The 20,207-nt window shown below is 33.5% G+C and overlaps 1 protein-coding gene across 2 annotated transcripts in view; it reads left to right on the top strand.

The window, feature by feature from the left end:
- Window positions 1-20,207, top strand: part of Pik3c2g (phosphatidylinositol-4-phosphate 3-kinase catalytic subunit type 2 gamma) — a 352,426-nt gene that overhangs the window by 292,470 nt on the left and 39,749 nt on the right. For both annotated transcript variants that reach the window (XM_027955972.2, XM_027955971.2), the window contains 2 exons: window positions 3,905-3,980; window positions 14,885-14,979. In XM_027955972.2, the coding sequence (XP_027811773.2) occupies window positions 3,905-3,980; window positions 14,885-14,979 (171 nt within the window). The remainder of the gene's footprint in view (window positions 1-3,904; window positions 3,981-14,884; window positions 14,980-20,207) is intronic.

The raw sequence follows: 20,207 nt of genomic DNA, 5'->3' as shown, positions 1-20,207 counted from the left end.
AGAGAATGCTTAGGGAATTCAGTTGTTTGAGCACCTAAGGGATCTTGCTGATGGCATTCTCCAGGACTGATGTCTTTCCCTCTTCCAAACACCTGTGATTGTGCTGCATTTCTGCTTAAAATCCACTGATCGGTGGAAATTTCAGATAAACAACAAATCTTTTTTAGTGAAAGTATGTCCCAAATATAACCTGGGTATCCTATGTTTTTTATTTATTATTTATTATATCTGGAAACTCTACAAATGGGGAACCCTGATATGTATGGCTATGTATCACTGTAAATATAAAAAAATGGCACCTCTAGAATTGTGCAATATTCAACTTATACAACTAAATGTAGCCACACTGCTTGAAGAGCAATACAACCCCAGCTGCAAATGCCAGTGCATGTTTTCAGTGACAGCAACTCTTCGCTAACGTTTCTATAAAACGCCAAACTACCTAATCATGTAATGTGCCCAAAAGTTGTGATATGCCCGTATGCAAGTAAAAATCTAAAATAAGTTAGTCATTGATTAGTTTGAGATAGTGCATTGTTATTTTTTTATCATCTTCATCTGACACTGGATCATATTTATTCTCAAGAAAAAAAAAAGATCTGTTTCAATAAAGAATTAGTATTTAGTATATCACCTACACCAAGAATTATAAATGAGGACTTTATGGATGTAATGACAGTGTAATCCCAAGGGAACAATTAGCTAGTGGTGACATTTCAGACACTAATTGTAAAGATATCTTGCCTAGTATTGAAGTCTAATAACTAGTGGATGGTAAGGTCAAACTTTCACCAAAAATGAATAATTGACTATTTGTCAAAAGACTAAAGGAGGTCAAATTTTCTCCAACAAATTCTGCACACTCTGAGGTTTGATTTTAAACTTTCAAAAAAAAAAATACTTGATGTGGTTGGCTCCCTGAATACAGATTGATTTCTTAAGAATAGTCTCCTATTAAACTACCATACAAGAGATCAATGCATAGAGCTACAAATGGATAACTGTCTAATTTATGAAGAATACGTTCATTAGAAACCAACATATTCTATATTTGAAGTCAGATATTTGTTTCTGTGACAGCATTTATTGAATAGAAATACTGTACTATGCATAAGTGAATTACTCACCATCTCTGCTCTTGTATCTCACTGGCTGATAAGAGGAGAGCGCATGAGAAACTTTGAGCAAATTGGTGGATAGGGTGGAAAGAAAGGAGAAAGGAGCATCCAGGAAGACATGACACATCTGATGAAATAAGTATAATTCCACATAATTAATCATAAAATACCAGAGGGGAAGTAGTGGAAGACAAAGATAGGGAAATGAACAAGAGCTCAATCAAGAAGAGTCTTACAAGCCTTCTTAGGCTGTTGATCTTTCCTTAACACTAATGCAGATTTTAAGAAGTTTAATTAATCTGAAAGATTAGCTTGCTGATTGTGTGGAGAAGGGATTGGAACAAAGGGCAGCAAGATAACAGATAGGACTTTCTGCTGTTGCCTAGGTGAGAACTGACCCTGGAACTAGGAATATGACAGTAAACCTGGAAGGAATAAATGTAGGTGGAATGTTTAGGAGATGTGATCTATGGGACTCAGCAATTAATTTTAAGTGTGAGGTAAAAAAAGATAGAATCAAAGAAAGTACACTCTATTGTTAGGAGAAGCAGAAAATTAAAGTGAAGGAAAAGAAAATGCGTTTAGTGGTATACTTGCTGGGTTTCAGTTATTAGAGCAAACAAAAATCCAACAAAGAAGTATTTTGATTTGAGCTGAGGTTTAGGGAATGAATCTGGAATAAAGACTTAGATTAGTGCCTCATTATAGATATCACCAGGAATAATAACATTACCCAGAAAGAATATATTGGAGTAATGACAGATAGACCTACATGTGAGGAACATTAACACTTAACTTACAAGCAAAAGTAAAAAGAACCTGAAATAAGAGATGTCAGGACAAATGGAGGAGAAACTGAGATATAATAAAAAAGCAAATGAAAAAGAAACCATCACCAAAAATCAAATACCTAGATAAAGGCCAAGGAAATCCCTACAGGATTTGGAAAGAAAGACATTTTTAAAAAAGGAAAAACTTTGTTAGAAATAGAAATAAGAGGATCTTCCAGGGACAATAAGTATGAACATGCAAGTGGTGGATCATAAAGTGAGTAGAAAAAGAAGTGGAACTGGTGTGAGTTCAGGCAACTCTTCCCTTACACTAGTTTACGTCAGGGAAGAGAAATATGTCACAGGATATTAATGACAAAGTGTCATTTATGTGTGAATAGGTTTTGCAGGTTTGACTCATCTGTCCATTAGTTATTAACATGGAGAGAGTTGACCACTTTTTGCACAGATAAGAAAAAGGATGAAGATGCTTAGTTATCTATAGAATGTTCCACAAGGTTCCCATGAGGTGAAGAGAATAGAATCTAGGACATAATTAAGAATCTCATTAAATGATTTTCTAGTGCTGCCGTAACAAAATACCACAAACTGGGTATTTAAAAACAAGACTCTCACTCTCCTTATACTGCCGGCAGCTAGAAGTCTGAAATCAAGGTATCTGCAGGGTTGGTTCCTTCTGATGGCTGTGAGAGGAGAATCAGTTCCAGGTCCGTCTTCCTGGCTTGCACATAGCCATCTTCTCCCTGTGTCTCTTCACATTATCTTCCCTCTATGTGTGTCTGTGTCCAATAACCTTTTTTGATCAGGACACCAATCATGTTGGATTAGCCGCTCACCCTACTCCTGGATGAGCTCATCATAACTGACATAGCTACATTGGCAATGGCCCTATTTCCAAAACAGATCATATTATGAGGTCCTGGGAACTAGCACTTCAATATGTGGATTTGGTGCAGAGATTCAACTCAACCTGTAACAGATGGAAAGCAAGACATTTGTTCCACTGATATTAGAAGAAAAGAGAAAGCATCACTGTGTGAGTCTGCAGATTTTATGGCAGGAAATTTAGGAATTTCCATCTGCGTTTTGTATTCTCTGAAGTGGAGACAAAGTCATTGGCAGAGGAGACAGAGTTGGAAGTTAAAATATCCTAAGGGAGGTTTGAAAGAGCCACTGCACAGAATGAGAGAGACGGCTGACCAGGCAGCCTGTGAGGCAGCTTTGACAGTTACTGCATCAGACTATAAGTAGAGGAAATAATCAATTATTCAGTGTGCCCTTTATATAATAATGTAAAATCTCCTGGGGGAGGCTACTTTGGTTATATAATGGCTTACAACAAAATGTGTGACAATTCAGTAAAGAAAAGCTCTTCTCAGATTCACCAATCAGCCATTCATTTGGAGCTTGAGTTCAATGCCAGTTTGTGATCATCCCTATTTTTATAGATGAAATTATATATAACTGGAATTTCCATTAAAGTATTTGATGTAATATGTTTCCTCCCCTAAGTTGTTCTCTAAAGAGAGAGATCACCTTATACATCTCTCTGGTTCTAAATACCCCAAACCTTCCTCCATGCCAGAGATTGCAGCAGGCACCCAGTAACAGATGGAAACTTCAGTAGTGGTTACTGGATGAGTGAGTATCTGTGTCCTGCGAGGAGTAATTTTTCTCAGAAAGCCTGTCCAAAGATGTATCTTTTCTCAAAGAGGGAGGTGTAAGATTCAAGTATAATTTAAAATTCCAGAATGTAAACATTTATGGTGCACTCTTGAAGAAATGTAACCTCATAAAAGATGGTCTGACTTAGGGTAAAATGACTTTGAATTAGTATTTTGAATGATTATTGAATTAGTAAATTTATAAGTTCTCTGCTTTTGAAATCTATAACAGGCATCTCTAAAAAGATCACATATAAGTGGCAATGTCTTCATACAACTGTGATCAGCATGTAGGAAATGAAGAGATATCATATTTTATCTTATTTTTCAGAGTGATTGTGTACTCAGTTTTTTCCTCTCTGAACCTGTGCAACATGCAGTTGAGAAACCTTCACTTTTGGACCTAGGCAAGTAGATATATCATTATTAATCTATGCAGTGGTTGAATTTCAATACAATTGTATAAAAATATCTAACTATAATATTTTTAATTTTCAAATTAAAATATCCTTTTAAGACCAAAGCCTTAATCATTTTTTCCTAACCATTTCTAAAGCATTTAACCCCTTTAGGATATGCTCTTCAAGTTGATTAAACTTAAGTGTATTTGTACAGCTGTAGTAGCTATATGTCACACTACTAATACATTTCAATTAATCAAGCACTGGGTTAAAATTGTCAGAGATAGAATTCCTGATTTCCCCTACAGGTAAGTCTTACAATATATATGGCAAAAATAGTGATCATGAGTTAATCTAGCAGATTCACTCTTAGCGTTTAATAATACTCAAATTTCTTTGCAGAATCTTACTGGGGTGCCAAAATAACCCAGTAAAATCACTCACCCTATTCTCTTCCACATGTGTACTATACTAATTCTAATTAACATTTCTATAATTTCTCTTAGATTAACAAAGACTCTTTTTGAAGGTTTTATCAATTTAAATGTTTGTAATATAATTCCATTGCAAAGAGCAGCCATCCAATAATATACCAGTTTTTAATCTCAGGATTTCCAAACCCATCGTTTGTTTGCTTTTCACTGACCTTTCAACTCTACCTTCATTTTATCTACATTTACCTTCTTATTCTCTGTGTCTAAGATTAGGCCCATCTGCTCATCACCCCTGCTATGTCTGACATCCTACTTAGTAGTAACTAAGTAGACTAGATCAGGTTGTGTAGCATAATTGTTTATTAAGTTGTATAACTGTTTGCATCTGCCTTGCTTCTCCTCGTCAGCTGAAAGTAACTTTAAATCAAGGACTGACTTCTGCACTGTATGCTGCTCTTTATTTTACAAATTCTAAATCAGTGCAGGAGAACTGGACCTACTTTTTCCGTCCACACTTCGCTCATCATGTGACATCACTCTCCAAGATGCTTTGCTTGTATAGACAAACTATATACAATATTTAGTAAATAAGGCAATTTCTTATATTTTACAGCACTTCCCCAAGGAATAATTATGCCCATAGTATAAAATATTTCTATTTTTTGTCATAATTCACAAATAACTATCTTTTAAAAATACTGACTGGAGAGATTTTTCTGTTTACAAAATGAACATAAAGTATCCAAATTTTGAAAACTAAAACAAGCATGAGGTGGTAGAATTCTAGAGATTTTAGTCAAAAATAGAACTAGGTTAGTCTATTCCACCATTAAACTTCCTCAGGAAAATATTTTCTCTGTTTCAAGAAATTTAACTTCTGATCATTGTCAAAAATTTTAGTTTTGCTTATAGCATTATTTCTTTGAAAGATATTTGGAAATACATATGCAGACAAAATATTAGGATTATCTTTACAAGAACTAAAGTGGTTGGTTGAGAATTTTTTCCTACATTTTCAAATTTCTCACATCTTCAGTACTCCAGATTTGTTTCAGCAGTGACGAATGACAAAATATTTGATTCTAGATATTTTTAGATTATAGGCTACTTATTGAACATTACCTATTATCTTAAATGATAGAACCACAGCTTCCAAGCAGAATATGCAAATTGCCACAACAAACAAGGATTAGCAGGAAGTTGTTCCTTGTTCTCTTCATATTATTTCCTCTTTCATATCTCTGAATGCTTAATCTTTTATCATAGAATAAAAGTTGATTCTAAGCAAGAAGTACATTTATTTTAAGCACTATTCTTGTTCATGAGCTGAAAATTTAAGTTTGTGTTGTTAAGTAATTAAAGGGAAAAATTATTCAAGTGTATTAAAATACTGTTTTATATAAAACAACCTTAAGTAAAAATCCCAGAATTTACCATTTGATCATCTCTACCAGTTAATTAAGAGGTGGATTCTGCATACCTGTGCACGTAGGCACATGACCTTTAAAGATTATCTTAACGATACTGTGTCACGCTGGGTCTGGAAGACACTAATCATCCTTTGCCTTTGCTCATTAACTAAACTTGGTAGACCAAAAGAATTTATTTTTTCCAGTGACAATCCAATCATCCCTGTCCTCTACTAAAATCTTCCCCTTGGCAAGACCAACTTCATGCATTTGAGACCAGCACAGTCACAAAGGGTAGGGGATTAAGAAAGTCCTACACTTGGTTTAAAACTTTGGAGCCAGTTGAAATTCTTGGTAAGTTCTGAAAAGCTCTCTACAGTTTATTTTGCTCTAGACCTCACAAATATATAGCTAATAAATATTAAATTCCCTCACATGACATCTCAGCAGAATCTAGTACCCGCCAATTTCCCTTTCACAACTATCATCAGTTCATCTTCCCCTTCATTTCTGTCTTTTTCTAGTTCCTCAGTTAGGTGAACATCCTTAGTACCTCACCAATGCAAGCCTCTGCCTGGATCACTGGCTCCTATTCCTCTTTATAAATCCTTTCATGTGCCCTTCAGATTTTAACTCAAGAATCTTTGCTTTACTTTCCTGTGATGTTATTTCTTTAAAACACTGGTTTCAATGATGAATCTGGCACATTTGTTCTTTGCAACCTAGAAATCTCTGAAGGGATGATCCCTGTCTGTAGGCATACTATGGCATTCCCAAAGCCCAGCCCAGTATCTGGACTACTCTGGATGCTCAATAAATAATTCCTGAATAAATGGTTTATGACAGAAAGAACAACCATGGAAGATATTCTCTATCAACATAGTTTGTTTGTAAGTTTTATAAAAAGGACAAGAGACAGAAAATGAAAATTCAAAAGGATGCTGTTCCTTCCTACACTCATTACTTCATGTGAAAAGGCCCTGGCACAAGATAGTCAAGGCCTCCCAACCATAAGAGTTCTCTTAAAGTATCACCTGGGGACAAAAAGAAAAAGATCTTCCACAGATTATTACATTAAATATTATAGATGTTAGATTCAACCAAAGTACTAACCAGAAAGTAGCTAAATTTTATCTTAAGCAATATTTTTTAACTCCCTAATGACATGACCCTGTATATTATTCAGAAATGGACAAGCCTCTGTGTCATGTAGTTTCGTATTACAGTAATGAAATACCTGATATAATCGACTTAAAAAGAGGAAAGGTGTATTTTGGCTCACAATTTTTGAGGTTTTGATCCATGGTCAATTGATTATGTTTCCTTTGGGCCCGTGGTGAGAAACTCTTCATGGTGGGATCATGTACATAAACAAAGCTGCTCACATCATGGTGGCTGAGAAGCAGATAAAGAGGAAAAAGGGGTAGGGCTGAGGTTCCAGTAGTCCCTCAGGGCTCACTCCCAATGACTTAACTTCCTCCAGTAGGTCTCCTCTCCTACAGATTCTACCACCTCCCAACAGTACCACGGGTTGAGGACCAAGCCTTCACCACATGGGCTTTTGATGAATATATACCCAAAACATACAGCTTCCAGGCCAAATAATACTTCACACACACGGAAATAAAATAATCTATTGGCTACCACTAAACAGCTCTGACACACAAAAGACAGATTTTTATCAAAGTACAGACATAAAAACATAGGCAATGGAGTAGAACATGTCGATGACAATTGTCAGGGTTAAGAGGATGAGTTAATGAGCATGTTTAGACAACATTGATAATTAAAATGATTGCAAACACAAGCTTTCAATCATTACCCCACATTACTACTTCCACTTTGAGGGGTTAATTTAAAAAGGAACTTTTGTCATTCAGTACATGGTCTCACTGGCTAATCGGCTAGTTACTTGCTCTGGACAAAGGCAGATTGATTACGGAATTTGATTTTTCACTTTAAATTTTAATGATATGCTGTTTGATAGGTGGAATAAGCTCTGGTGCCTATGATACAGCAGGGTGAACATAATTAACAATAATATATCTCAAAATATTGAGAAGAGAGAATTTTGAATGTACTCACCATAAAGAAATGATAAAAGTCTAAGGTGCTGGGTATACTAATGGATAACTGAATTGATCACTATCCAGATAATGTATACATGAATCAAAACACCACACTGTACCTCATAAATATGCACAAATATTATGTGTCAACAAAAAATAACAAAAATGTTAGTGATATGGGAGGACAAGAAGGGAAAGAAAGAAATATTTGTATTAAGTTGTTTTAGAAATATTAAACTTGAAGCTTTAAAACCATATCAATTTTTGCTATATTATAGCATATATCCTTGTGTTTTTAATTAGGAAAATATTTTAAACTTACTTGTGACTTATCTAGGAAAGATGGAAAGAAGACAAATTAAAGGGCTTTCTTTAATTACTTCATCGCTAACAGCTGGCTGTTGAAGGATATCACCAAAACCCAAGAAATCATGCAATAAATTTATGCATATGTAATGTTAGTGTTAGGGAAATGCTAAGAAAATTCACAACACTGAATAACCAGGTGGTAAATGCAAATAGAGCAAGAAAGATGATGCACACTGACTTGATTCTATTAAGTAACAAATACCGTCAAAAGAACTAAAAGTCTAAGGCTATTAAACAAAGGTAAATACCAAAAACAATATTGCAACTTTCCTAAATATCACAAATATCTAAAAGTTAAAAAAAAATTAGTGAAAGACTTTCTTTAAAGACAGAATAACAAAAGTATAAAATAATAAGATCCAAGGGAAAGCATATTACTAAGTGTAAATGGGCTTAAATTATCTATTAAAGATTTTTTTCAAACTGGAGGAAAAGTGCAAATAACAACTCTATAGATAATGTGAAAATATGTCTAAAATGAAGTGATTTTTTAAAAGTTTGAAAATTATAATATAGCTACAGGTATTTTAGGTAAATATAATGAAAAAAATAGTGATTACAATTTTTAAAAATTTTTTTAATTGTAGTCAGACACAATACCTTTATTTTATTTATTTATTTTTATATGGTGCTGAGGATCAAACCCAGGCAGGGCCTCCTACATGCTAGGGGAGCGCTCTACCACTGAGCCACAACCCATCCCTAGGGGTTACAATCTTAATAAAGAAGATGGTGTTTAGGCCAAAAAACATTCATGCAAACAAAGAACAAAACTTAAATTATAGTGAGTATAATTCTCAAATAAATATATGAGCGGTTCTGACTGCATATCAAATAATATGGCAGCAACATACATAAAGCAGAAATTATGAAATACACAAGGAGAAACACAAAATCACATTAGCAGTAGGATAGTCTTCCAATTTATGAAAGACCAAATTAAATAAAGTAGATCCACAGAAAATCTGAATAATAAAGTTGATAAAGCAAAACTTGATGAATTTATGTCAAATTCTTTATCTTGAAAATAGAGAATATATATCCTCTTCAAGTGCCTGTGAGCCTTCATGAAAATAGAGTCTATATTAGGCCACAAAAGAATTTCAGAAAATTTCTCAAAGTAAAAATATTACATATAATATCATCAAAACATGATACAGTAAAGTGAAAATTTTATACGTTTCAGAATCTTAGAAAATGCTTAAGTTTGAGAGTTAAAAAATGTCTCTTGAACAACTTTTGGAACAAAAGGAATTACAAACCAAATTTGCAAAATTTCTAAGAAATAACTAACAATGAAATATTGCATTTAAGACATTATGAGAGAAACAAAAAGCAATACTCAGAGGAAAATTGGAATAATTGGAAGAGCCACAAAACAAAAGAATAAAGGGGGCAGGAGGGCTAAATGAAGCGGATAATAATGCCATAGACCACAGAAAACAGCAGAAGTAATAAGTAATTCAGAAATAAAAATAAACAATAAAATAAATCACTATGTAACCTTCTTAAAAGAGTGGGGGAGATGGGGTGAAGACAAATACCCAAAATACAAAGGTGCATGAACCAGCCAAAGAAAGAGATGAAATTAAAGAATAATAAGAGATGACCTGTTCACCTCCACAAAAATAAATCTGTAAGCCTGCCTGAAATTGATTATTTTCTCAGAAAATACAATTTGCTCATCCCAGAGAAGATGATTCTAAGAGATTGTTTGATCAAATAAATATAAAAAGTTTCCCAGAGTACCCAAAATTCTATAGCTTTTTAAAAAGTAGCATGGTGAGTGATTTTTTTTTTTTTTTCTGAAGAAGCAGATAGTTACACTGGCATTTAAACAATTCAAGAGCAAAAAAAAAAAAAAAAGAAATAGGTGGATCTTTCCACATTATTTTTTGAAGCATATAAAGCATTCATGCGAGGAGCTTCAAGAATTACAAGGGTTGCAAATAAGAAAGCACAGCCCAATCTCACTTATGAATATCAATGGAAAATTCTAAATAAAATATTAGTCAAATAATCCATAAGCATACTAAAGAAATATAATTCATCATGACCAGAAATGAAGAACAGTTCAATATTAGTATTATATATAAGGAGACCTAAGTAGAAAAATCATATAGTCACCTCTATGAACCCTAAAAATAAACTTGAGAAAATTTGATGACTTTCTTGATAAAACGTTAAATAAAATAAAAGTTTGGTTCCAAAGGCATAGAACAGTTGACTTGTTCCTTATAGTAACCAAAGGCATAGAACAGTTGACTTGTTCTTAATAGGTCAATAAATATTTGTAAGATGGCAAATAAAATAGAAAAAGAATTTAGAAACATAAACTTTGGCAAGAGGACAAAACCAACATTATTTGCATGTAATGTGATAACATACTTAGGAAAGTAAGATTCAACTAAAACTCTATCACAAATAATAGAATTCAGTGAAAGAGTCAGATCCAAAATTGATGTATCAACATCTGTTGATACATGTATGTATGTGTTTGTGTGTGTGTGTGTATGTGTGTTGTGTAACTGGTTAGACTATTTAAAAGAATAAAAGATCTTATTTACAATGATAACAGGAAAAAAAGGCCTAGGAATAATTTAAGAGGAAATGTGTAAGCTCTGATAAATAAAGCATTTTAACACAATTGAGGCATTTGAAAGACATTGTGAACAAATGGGAAGACACATCATGCTGTTGAGTAAAAAGATTCAATAACTTAGATGTCAGATATTTCCAATTAATTTTGAAATATAATGTAATTCTTTTAAAAAAAGTTTTAACTAGATAACCTAATTCTACAGTTCATAAACAAAACAAAGAAAAATGAGGAAAACTTAATAAGAGCAGAGCATTTGGGGAAGACAAGCCCTACCAGATATAAAAACATAATACTACTATAGTTTAAACATTGTGGTCCTGGCACATAAATAAATTAATGAATAGGTGAAGCATATTAGAATGCTCATAGATAAAGGCAAATACATAGAGAATTTAGCATGTGATCAAAACACTAAGGCAAAATTCAGTAATATTAGGATAATATACTTCACATTATATGCCAGAATAAGTAGCTAATAGAGGAAAGATTTTAAATGTAAATAATAAGTAATGAAATTTTAAATGTAAATAATATATGTGATAAGGAAAACAGAAAAATCCATCATCATCTTAAATGGATAGCTATGACTGCAAATCCAGAAGTAGACCATTTTGCCTGGCATCAAACAGATTACAAAGAAAAAAAAGCTAAGATAAATGAAAAAATTGTTAAAAATATTTTCAATTCACAAAGTCCAGGATTATCTAACACATAACCGTCTCTTACAAAAAGGTAAGGAAGAGACCAACAACCAAGTAGAATATTGAATAAAGAACATGGAAAGATAATCCACACACAAAGAAATATAAGTGGCTGTTAACAAAATGAAAAGATACTCAACCTCACTCATAAAAGAAATGCAAATTAAATTATAATGATACCACTTTTTCTCATCAGATTGGCAAAATCCCAAAAATTTAATTAACAGACTTGGTGATAAATCAGCAGGCCGCCTGGTGGAAATGCAAATTGGTACAAGCCCCTTGGAAGGCAATTTGGCAACATTTAACAGAAGTACAAATGCTAATACTCTTTGACCAGCAAGTCTGCTGCTAAAATTTTATTCTAGGATATTTGTGTACAGGTACAACATGACACGTACAAGAGGATACGTTGCGGTGTAATTACAATAGCTACAAAACTCAATGGGGAACTGATTAAATATATTATGGCACTTCCACATAATTGAAACTATACATTTTTTAAAACCTGTATTATTGATAGGAAAATATCTCCAAGATCTCTGTGCAGAGTAGTAAATGTACTGTGCCTTTTATGGAAAAGCAGGAAAACAATTATTTATTCGCAGATGCTTACATGGAACAACTCTTAACAGAATATGTGTTCTTCTGTGGAAAAATATATGGGGAAGTGAGGGATTTGGATGGATAACTGTTAGGAATGGGAGGAGGACTTCTTACTATGTACATTTAAAATATTTTTAATTTTTTAATCACATGTATATGTTATCATCTTAATAAATTAAATTTTGAAATGTTATATTTAATGCAGGTGGATACACTATGCATAATACATTATGCAGAAATGCATTAGTTGTAGTGGTTCTATGCACATAAGCATCACAACACAATTATGCTTATGATTAATAATATTTTAACAGTTCTTGAGGTTATTATTGAGGATTAAATAAAGCATGGTAAAAATCCCCCAGATTAACTTGAAGCAGAAGGATCAAAATACTCTAGCAGCTTCATGTCCACATCAAGCTGTTCTCAAATTTTCCTTCTTAGGCTCTTAATTTAAACTAGTTCACTTATGCTGTGGTCCTCTTTTTGCCCCTTTGCAACACAATTTTTATCAAATACTGCCTTTGGATATCATTTAATCCTGAACCATTTATTGTCTGCATGATCTTGAACCAAGTTCCTTTGTTTCCTATGTGTAAGATGGGGATAAGACAAACTGTAGATTTGCTATGAGGACTTGGTGAGTGACATACTTAAAGCTCTTACCCTAGCACACAGTAAAAGCTAGAGAAAAAAGAATTCCCTCTGCTACTAGGACATTGACTTTTAAGACTTCCTGCTGGCCCAGTTTTCACTGGGTTCTAAACTCAGGCATGTTTTCATGGAAACTTGGGTTACTAATTTGCTGAGTGGTCTAGAGTAGAATATTATCTTCAATGTGCTCAAGTAGCAATTGTATCTTTACTATTTAGGGCCTCAGCCATAAATTTAGGTATATTTCCTACCTTTGAATTAAAACTCCTCTGACTAATTATATTGAGTATTTACTTAATAATTCTTTCACAATTTAATTAAAATACAATATTCATTGTGCACTAAAATGTCATCTGCACTTTTAGCACCTTCACACCAAAAATTCAACATTTTTATGAAAAGTAATTTTCCTAAGAACTACACTCAGAATTAACTTACAGTGTCTCTTAGTCATTGTGATAAAGATATTTTAAGTGATGTTTTATTATATTAATATAATAAACATTTCACTTGTAAGAAATACTCTTTTTATTGTCTATAATCCACATTATTATCAGTAAAATTAGTTGATTTTATTACCTATATATGATAAGTAAACTGCTGGAAAAACTGATAATGGGATTTTGGGAAGGAAAGATACTGCTCTGATGTTATTTCCAAATATTAGAAAAGATTAGAGAATTAGGATTGATTATCAGAAAAGAACATGAACCATAGTGAGTTCACAGGTGAACACTGACAAGTTTCTTCTCACTAAATTCCCTTAGAAAAAAAGACAATCAGAGACTATCAAAGGAAGTTTTAAAAAATTGGAAATTATGCCTATTGGTCTATGAATCAGAAATTTTTAATGAAAAAAATACTAACATTCATTTTAATCATGTAATGCAAAGAAAACTTGACGTTACTTTTGTTATTAAATAAATGTTCAATGTATAGATTATAAACCAAACATTGGCTTATGTCCCTTGGAGAAATAGGAAAAGAAGAAAAACATGAGATAGATTGCAATCCACTAAATAAATTGAGCTATATAAACATTAAATGATGAGAGCAGTGCTGCAGGTGTTCAAGGAAAAGTGACAACAGAAACTATTCTGCATTTTAATTAGGCCTTAAAGAAAGATAGCAGTTCAATAGCCAACAAAGATGGACAAGATCATTGCAAAGGAAGGGAATGAGAAAAAAGAAATGATGGAGAGTGTCTGCAAAATTAAACATGTGGACTTCAGCACAGAAGAATAGTTGGAAATAAAACAGAGAGATGAGAAGCAGCAATACCAGGCTAAGAAATTTGGACGTTTTTCATAAGCAATGGAAATCTATGAAAAGCACTTTGATCAAAAGAGTCATTTTATAAAAGTTCCTATAGAAAATTTTACCTGTAGCTGAGGATAAATGAATTGGGGTTCTAGAGGGACAGTAAGAGAGTGTTCTAATAGTTCAGGCAAGAAGTTTACACCTGGGTCTGAATTAGGGTCTAGGGGACAAGAAAGAAAGAAGGGAGCACAGATATATAGAGAAAGGCGATCAGTAATTGCAAACAGCTGTTGGGTGCTTAGTAAGCGACTTAGAATCATCTGAATTATCCAGCAATAGGTAACTTTTATCTTAATTTCACTGAAAGTTGATCATCTTAGCCATAATGACGTGACGTGGTCACAATTAGTGCTGGGACTTGCTCCTAAATTTCACTGACTTCAAAAGCCCACATTTTTAACCTCTATGATTTCTAATACTTTAAGCTCATTATCCTGAGCATTAAGGAGAAAATTGGAGCCAAAAACGAGGTTTCAAGCTTAAGTAATTGTGAAAATAATGGTTATCAATCAAAATAAAACATGGAACATTAGAAGAAAGAGTTAATTCAGGAAGATTAGGCACAAATCCCACCTCTAACTAAACAACCCTGCCTCCTGACAAGTATTAAGATTTCAACATTATCTGAAAAAAAAATGTGTCTTTAACATATTATTTATTGGTCCTATTTTAGACTTTAAATGTTTGATTTATTCTGTCATGAGCTCCTTCCAACTTAATTCACTGAAATTCTGTTGTTTTCTCAGGTGAGAAGTTTCCAGACAAGAATCCTAAGGTACAGTTAGTGATATCGTATGAGGATATGAAGCTGACCATACTTGTGAAACACATGAAAAACATTGTAAGTTTATAATACATAAGAAGAAACATATAATCCTACTTTCAAAAATCATTTGCCTCCTCCGGGCAATTAGTGTCAACATTACTAAGAGGAATGGGTCTAGCAGCCAAGTTTAAATAAGGAACAATGAGCCAATTATAGTGGTTTTTTGTTTTTTTTTTGTTTGTTTGTTTGTTTGTTTGTTTTAATCTCAGTGTGATTGCAATCCTTAGGCTAAAACTACAAAATATTTCACAGGGAAAGTCCTAGGATGAAAATTGGATTTTATGCAAAAATCAAGTGTCAGGAAAAATCTAATGAATAGGCTCTGAGAAATCAAGAATAGCTTAGGGATTAAGGGCTTAAAAACAACAACAAGGTTGGGTCCTAAGAATTTCTATCTTATCCTGTGGAAGATGTGAAAGATGGACTCTCTTTGACAGTAGCTTCTTTGTGAAGCTAAGCATTCCTAGGGTTTCCTGACAGATTCTAATTGTATTCTGAGTTTATACAATCAATTTAGCTACCAGTTACCATCTTTGGTGTTTGGAATTTTGTTGTTATTGTTTATGTTTTTTTTTTTTATGTTGTTGTTGTTTTGAGAATGGGAACCCCATCTTTGCATCTTCAGAACTGAAAGCAAATCTGGTTAGCTTCTGAGGATAACTAAAAGCTCCACTCTCTTACTACAATCCGCTCAATATGGGTCAAATCACAGGTTAGGATAGTACTTGGACCTCATCATTAAGAAAGAGAGGGAGTCTCTGTACCACAAGTTAAGTGACTGATGATCTCAATCTAGGTGTAGTAAACAGAAAGGGTAACTAAACCTCACCAGCCCTGACATTCTTCCTGGACTCTTGCCCAAATAGGTACTCCACACAGCACAACTCCCCAGAAGACTGTACTGGATAAGAAAGTCAATAACACAATTTTGGCTCTCCTCCTTAGGCATATAAATCTCTCAGGATGCATTTGGAAGGATCTAAAGGAGCAAACCTTTCTCCCCATGACATGCATTTGATACACACCAAAACTTAATAAATATTTGTTCAATGAACAAATAAATGCCATAATTAGCATTTGTTACAACTATTCTAAACAGACATCCAAGGATGCTTATTAGTAAATCTGTGGTGTTCACAGTCAACAATATTTGTAATAATGGGGAAATATGTTTAAATTTTTTGTAGATCTTTTATTCATTGACATAATGATCTTTCATTGCTTTTGATAAGATATTGTTAAATGAGACTAGCATGTGTTTAAGAAACTCTTGTATTGGGAAATGAGATTTTTTTCAGAAATTATTTATAGCTAAAAGCATGTCCATGGTCTTTAGTGCCCATTATAAATATATGATAAAACAATATATGAAGAAATATTGTTAAGTCAAAAGAATTCACATACATATATGATATTTGGTTGTTGTCTTGAAAATAGTCCTCTTGAAAACTATATATTTGTTTCAGTGACGTTGTCATTTTTCAAAACCTTTTAGAGAATGCCTATGGAAATTGCTTTTAGATCTGGCATATAAACCACACAGGAAACTTGGTGATGCTATTCGATGGTCATGCCATATATTTGATCAAAAGCAATATTAAATAACTTGGTCACCCATTTCATTCACCAGATGAATTCTCAAATTACTTTTGACAGTCTTCAAAAATGAATTTTACACTCAGATGAAGTTTCACTACCAATGAGGGTATGAGGATATTCAAAGAGAATGTGATGCAGGCATAAAGGGTGAGAGGGAGGGAGAAAGAGCCAGAGTTTATGATGGAGATCAAGTTACAGAAAAAATGACAAATGACCAAGTGAATCTAGAAAGAAAGGAAAACAAAACAAACAAAAATGAACATGTCCATGAGAGCTGTACTATTGCCAGTGCCCTCAGAATTGAAGTGATCAGGGAGGTAAAACTTCCTCATTCCGTCTACCTTCTGGTTCCCGCTCCTTCCTAGTCTCTTTAACACTGAGAGATTTCAGTACCCTGAAATTCAGTTTTATATCCCTTTTCTTTTTCTACATCTAGCTTCTTCATGGCTTTAAATATCCTTTCATGTCTTTTCTTCCCTATTGACAACTTCAGCTCAGAGTGCTTCCCTAAATTCATCATGGTGTGTACAACTAATTACTCTTTGATGCCAGTGGAAATTCAGTAGGCTTCTCAGACTTAATCAAACTTCCAATGATGGCCCCCTCTAAACTTGCTTTTTTTCCAACCTTCTCATCTGGTAAATAGCACACTGGGCCTTTTGGTTGCTAAGGTTAAAGATCTTAATGTCATTCTCCCACAGCTACACCCATTTCATCAGCAAATTCTGTCAGTGTGCTTTTGAAATAAACCCAAATTCCCAACCCACTTTCCACCTCACTGCTACCATGGTTGCTTCAAGCCACCATCATCCCTCACCTAAATGACTGCTGTGGTCTCTCAACAGTTCTTGCTTTTGCCGTAATTCTTCATAATCTCCTCCTAACCTAGCCGCTAGAATATTCTTGAAGAACAAAGTCAGAGCCTATCATTACTTTCTTTATGTTCTTTTGGAGGAAGAGTCTCATATCACTTTCAATGAATGACAAGATAATTACTAATGGCTCATGAGGTGCTACTAATCTGGTTCCCTTGACCTCTCCATTAACTACCTCAGGCTCCCTCAACCACATCCATTCCAGCCTCAGTGACTTCCTTGCAGTTCCTTGAATAGAGCAAGTATGTTGGTGCCCCAGGAATATTATACCTGCTACTTTATCTATCTTGAATGCTCTTCTCTAGCCTTATGGATCAATATTCTCCATGGTTCAGTCTTACATGTCTCAAATGACTACATTTTTTGTCATCTTTTCAGGTTCTTCTCTGACACCTATGTGTAAAATTGTAACACCATCCCTCTTTGTGATCATTTACATCTTTCTTTCTTACTTAATTTTCTCACCTTCTCTGTATTAAACACATTGTAGTACTCAATGAATACTTTGTTAATTCAAGAATGCCAGATGCCTTCTCATGTGAACAACTAAGGTCAGGGATTTTTCTCACCTAAAAATCATCACAACAAAGTTTTCCCAAATTGCATTTTTTGCAGCTTCTTTCAAATGACCATTTTATTTCTTCTGTTTATTTGAAAACAGAGAGAGCATTTTAATATAAATGACATTGAGATCTATCTATAAATTCTTAACATATTTTCTTTTCTCATTTCAAGTTTTAGCTAATTTTTATTTATTTTTTGAGCCTTTAATATGTTCACATGCCAAAGTAATCAGACTAAAGAAGTTGTGCTTGATTTTATATTAATATTAAAATGAATTATTATGCCTGCAGTTCTGTTATATTTAATATTAAGTTTGATGAAAGGAATTGTTTATCTTATATTAAATCTTTGAAGCTTTGCTCTAAGAATTACTTCCCTCCTGTGAGATCACAAGCTAAAACAAAATTGCTAAAATTCTTTCCCCTTCAAAACAGCACAATATGATTTACTCTACTGAACAGAGACTGACAAAACACTGCAATTATTTACAAGCTTGGCCAAGAGTTTTTAAATATATATATATATAATATATATATATTGTTTTTAAATATATATATATATATATATATATATATTATATATATATATATATATTGCAGTTTATATGACAAAGACACATATAAAATCATTTAGATTTGAAATATTTTTTTTAAAAAATCTCTGTCCCCTTTCCCACAAATCCCACTTTAAGATGCTCTCTTCCATTGGCTTCTGCAGCATCTGTCCTGCCCTCATGGATGACCCTAGTCTGTGTGTCATTTGGGGGCTATTTTCTTCTCTCTGCACCAGGGTAGAACATGCCAAAGGCTCTAAAAGTAATCAGTAGGATGAAACCCTCTTCTGATATTGAATCTACCCACACTACCATCTTTTATACTATAACAAGGAATTTAAAACTAGGAACAAGTAATGTCACAAAAACTGCAAACACCTTAAATATAGTCTTATTTGATTCTTTTATAAGATATAAGGAAAATAGCTGATATATATGAAAATTAGAAGAAAGACAAGTGGAGTCAAATATAAGAATCTTAAGGTACACACACAGAAACACATACACACAGGCATGTACACAGAGACACACACAAAATGTTTTATTACATTGTATTTTTTATTTTAAATTTATCTTATAATTTTAATGTATATTAGCATAGCCTGGCTTTAAAAAAATAAGGCTCCTGGGTATAACCTCCAGTGATTTTGATTCTATAAGTTTAAGATTAGATGCTACATCTGTGTTGTACCAATACCTCCTGGTCTCTACTCATTTTCTATACCAGTTTTTCTCTTGCTGCAAAACATGAGCATTGTATGAGGCTCACAAGCAAATGGACACGGACCACACTTTCAGAAACATTTCTAGAGTTGCTAGCTACCACATACATTGCACTCTGAATTACGTGTGAATTCTGGACTTAGCATCAAGTGAATTGTAATGCCTGTTGGAGTGGAAAAGAGAAAATTTAAAACTTGAGGTTAACTAAGCAGAGCTGTGGAAGTGGAGTGCAGATAATGGCAACACTGGGCACACATAAGAAACAAGATTCTGGGTATCCTCTCCAAACTGATCTGGCTAAGTCTACTGAATATCCCAACTCTAATTGTTTAATATCTAGATTCTTAAAGAAAACTCTAAAAACTGTTCCATCCTAGATGTATTTAAATCAAAATTAATGACAACTCCTTAATGAAGAATGATTTATTTATAGCAATCATTCCATCAATTTTATTTGGCACATATTCCGTAAATTTAAAAAAATGTTCTCCTGGAGTTGGCTCATTATGACATTGATCTCCCATTTCAAAGAATGAGATACAAAAAAAAAAAAAAAAGGATAGTGAAGAGGACCCAGCACTGCTGCATATATTCTAATGTGTTTCATGATACTTTAAGACAAGGAAACAATGACCCTTCAAGGTTGCCAATTATTTCTTAATGAAGTGGACCCTAAACTCTTCTGTACACCTGATATCATTGATCTCTTTGGAACAGTCAACATCTTTAATGCCTCCTTTCTTCTGGAACTGTTTTCAAAGATCTCCATGAAACTGGACTGTCTCCACATTCTCCAACCTCTCTGACAACATTCTCGCTGAGGTTTCCTTACCTCTGATAAGTTTAAAATAGGTGATATACATGGTTACTTAATAAAGGGTGGCTTCACCCTTAACCCTTAAATGTGGAGATTTTCCAATATGCAGAGC

The sequence above is a fragment of the Marmota flaviventris genome, chromosome 3, assembly GCF_047511675.1.
Source record: "Marmota flaviventris isolate mMarFla1 chromosome 3, mMarFla1.hap1, whole genome shotgun sequence".
Classification (NCBI taxonomy): Eukaryota; Metazoa; Chordata; class Mammalia; order Rodentia; family Sciuridae; genus Marmota; species Marmota flaviventris.
The sequence above is the reverse complement of the archived record's forward strand: the minus strand, read 5'-3'. Positions and strand labels throughout refer to the sequence as shown.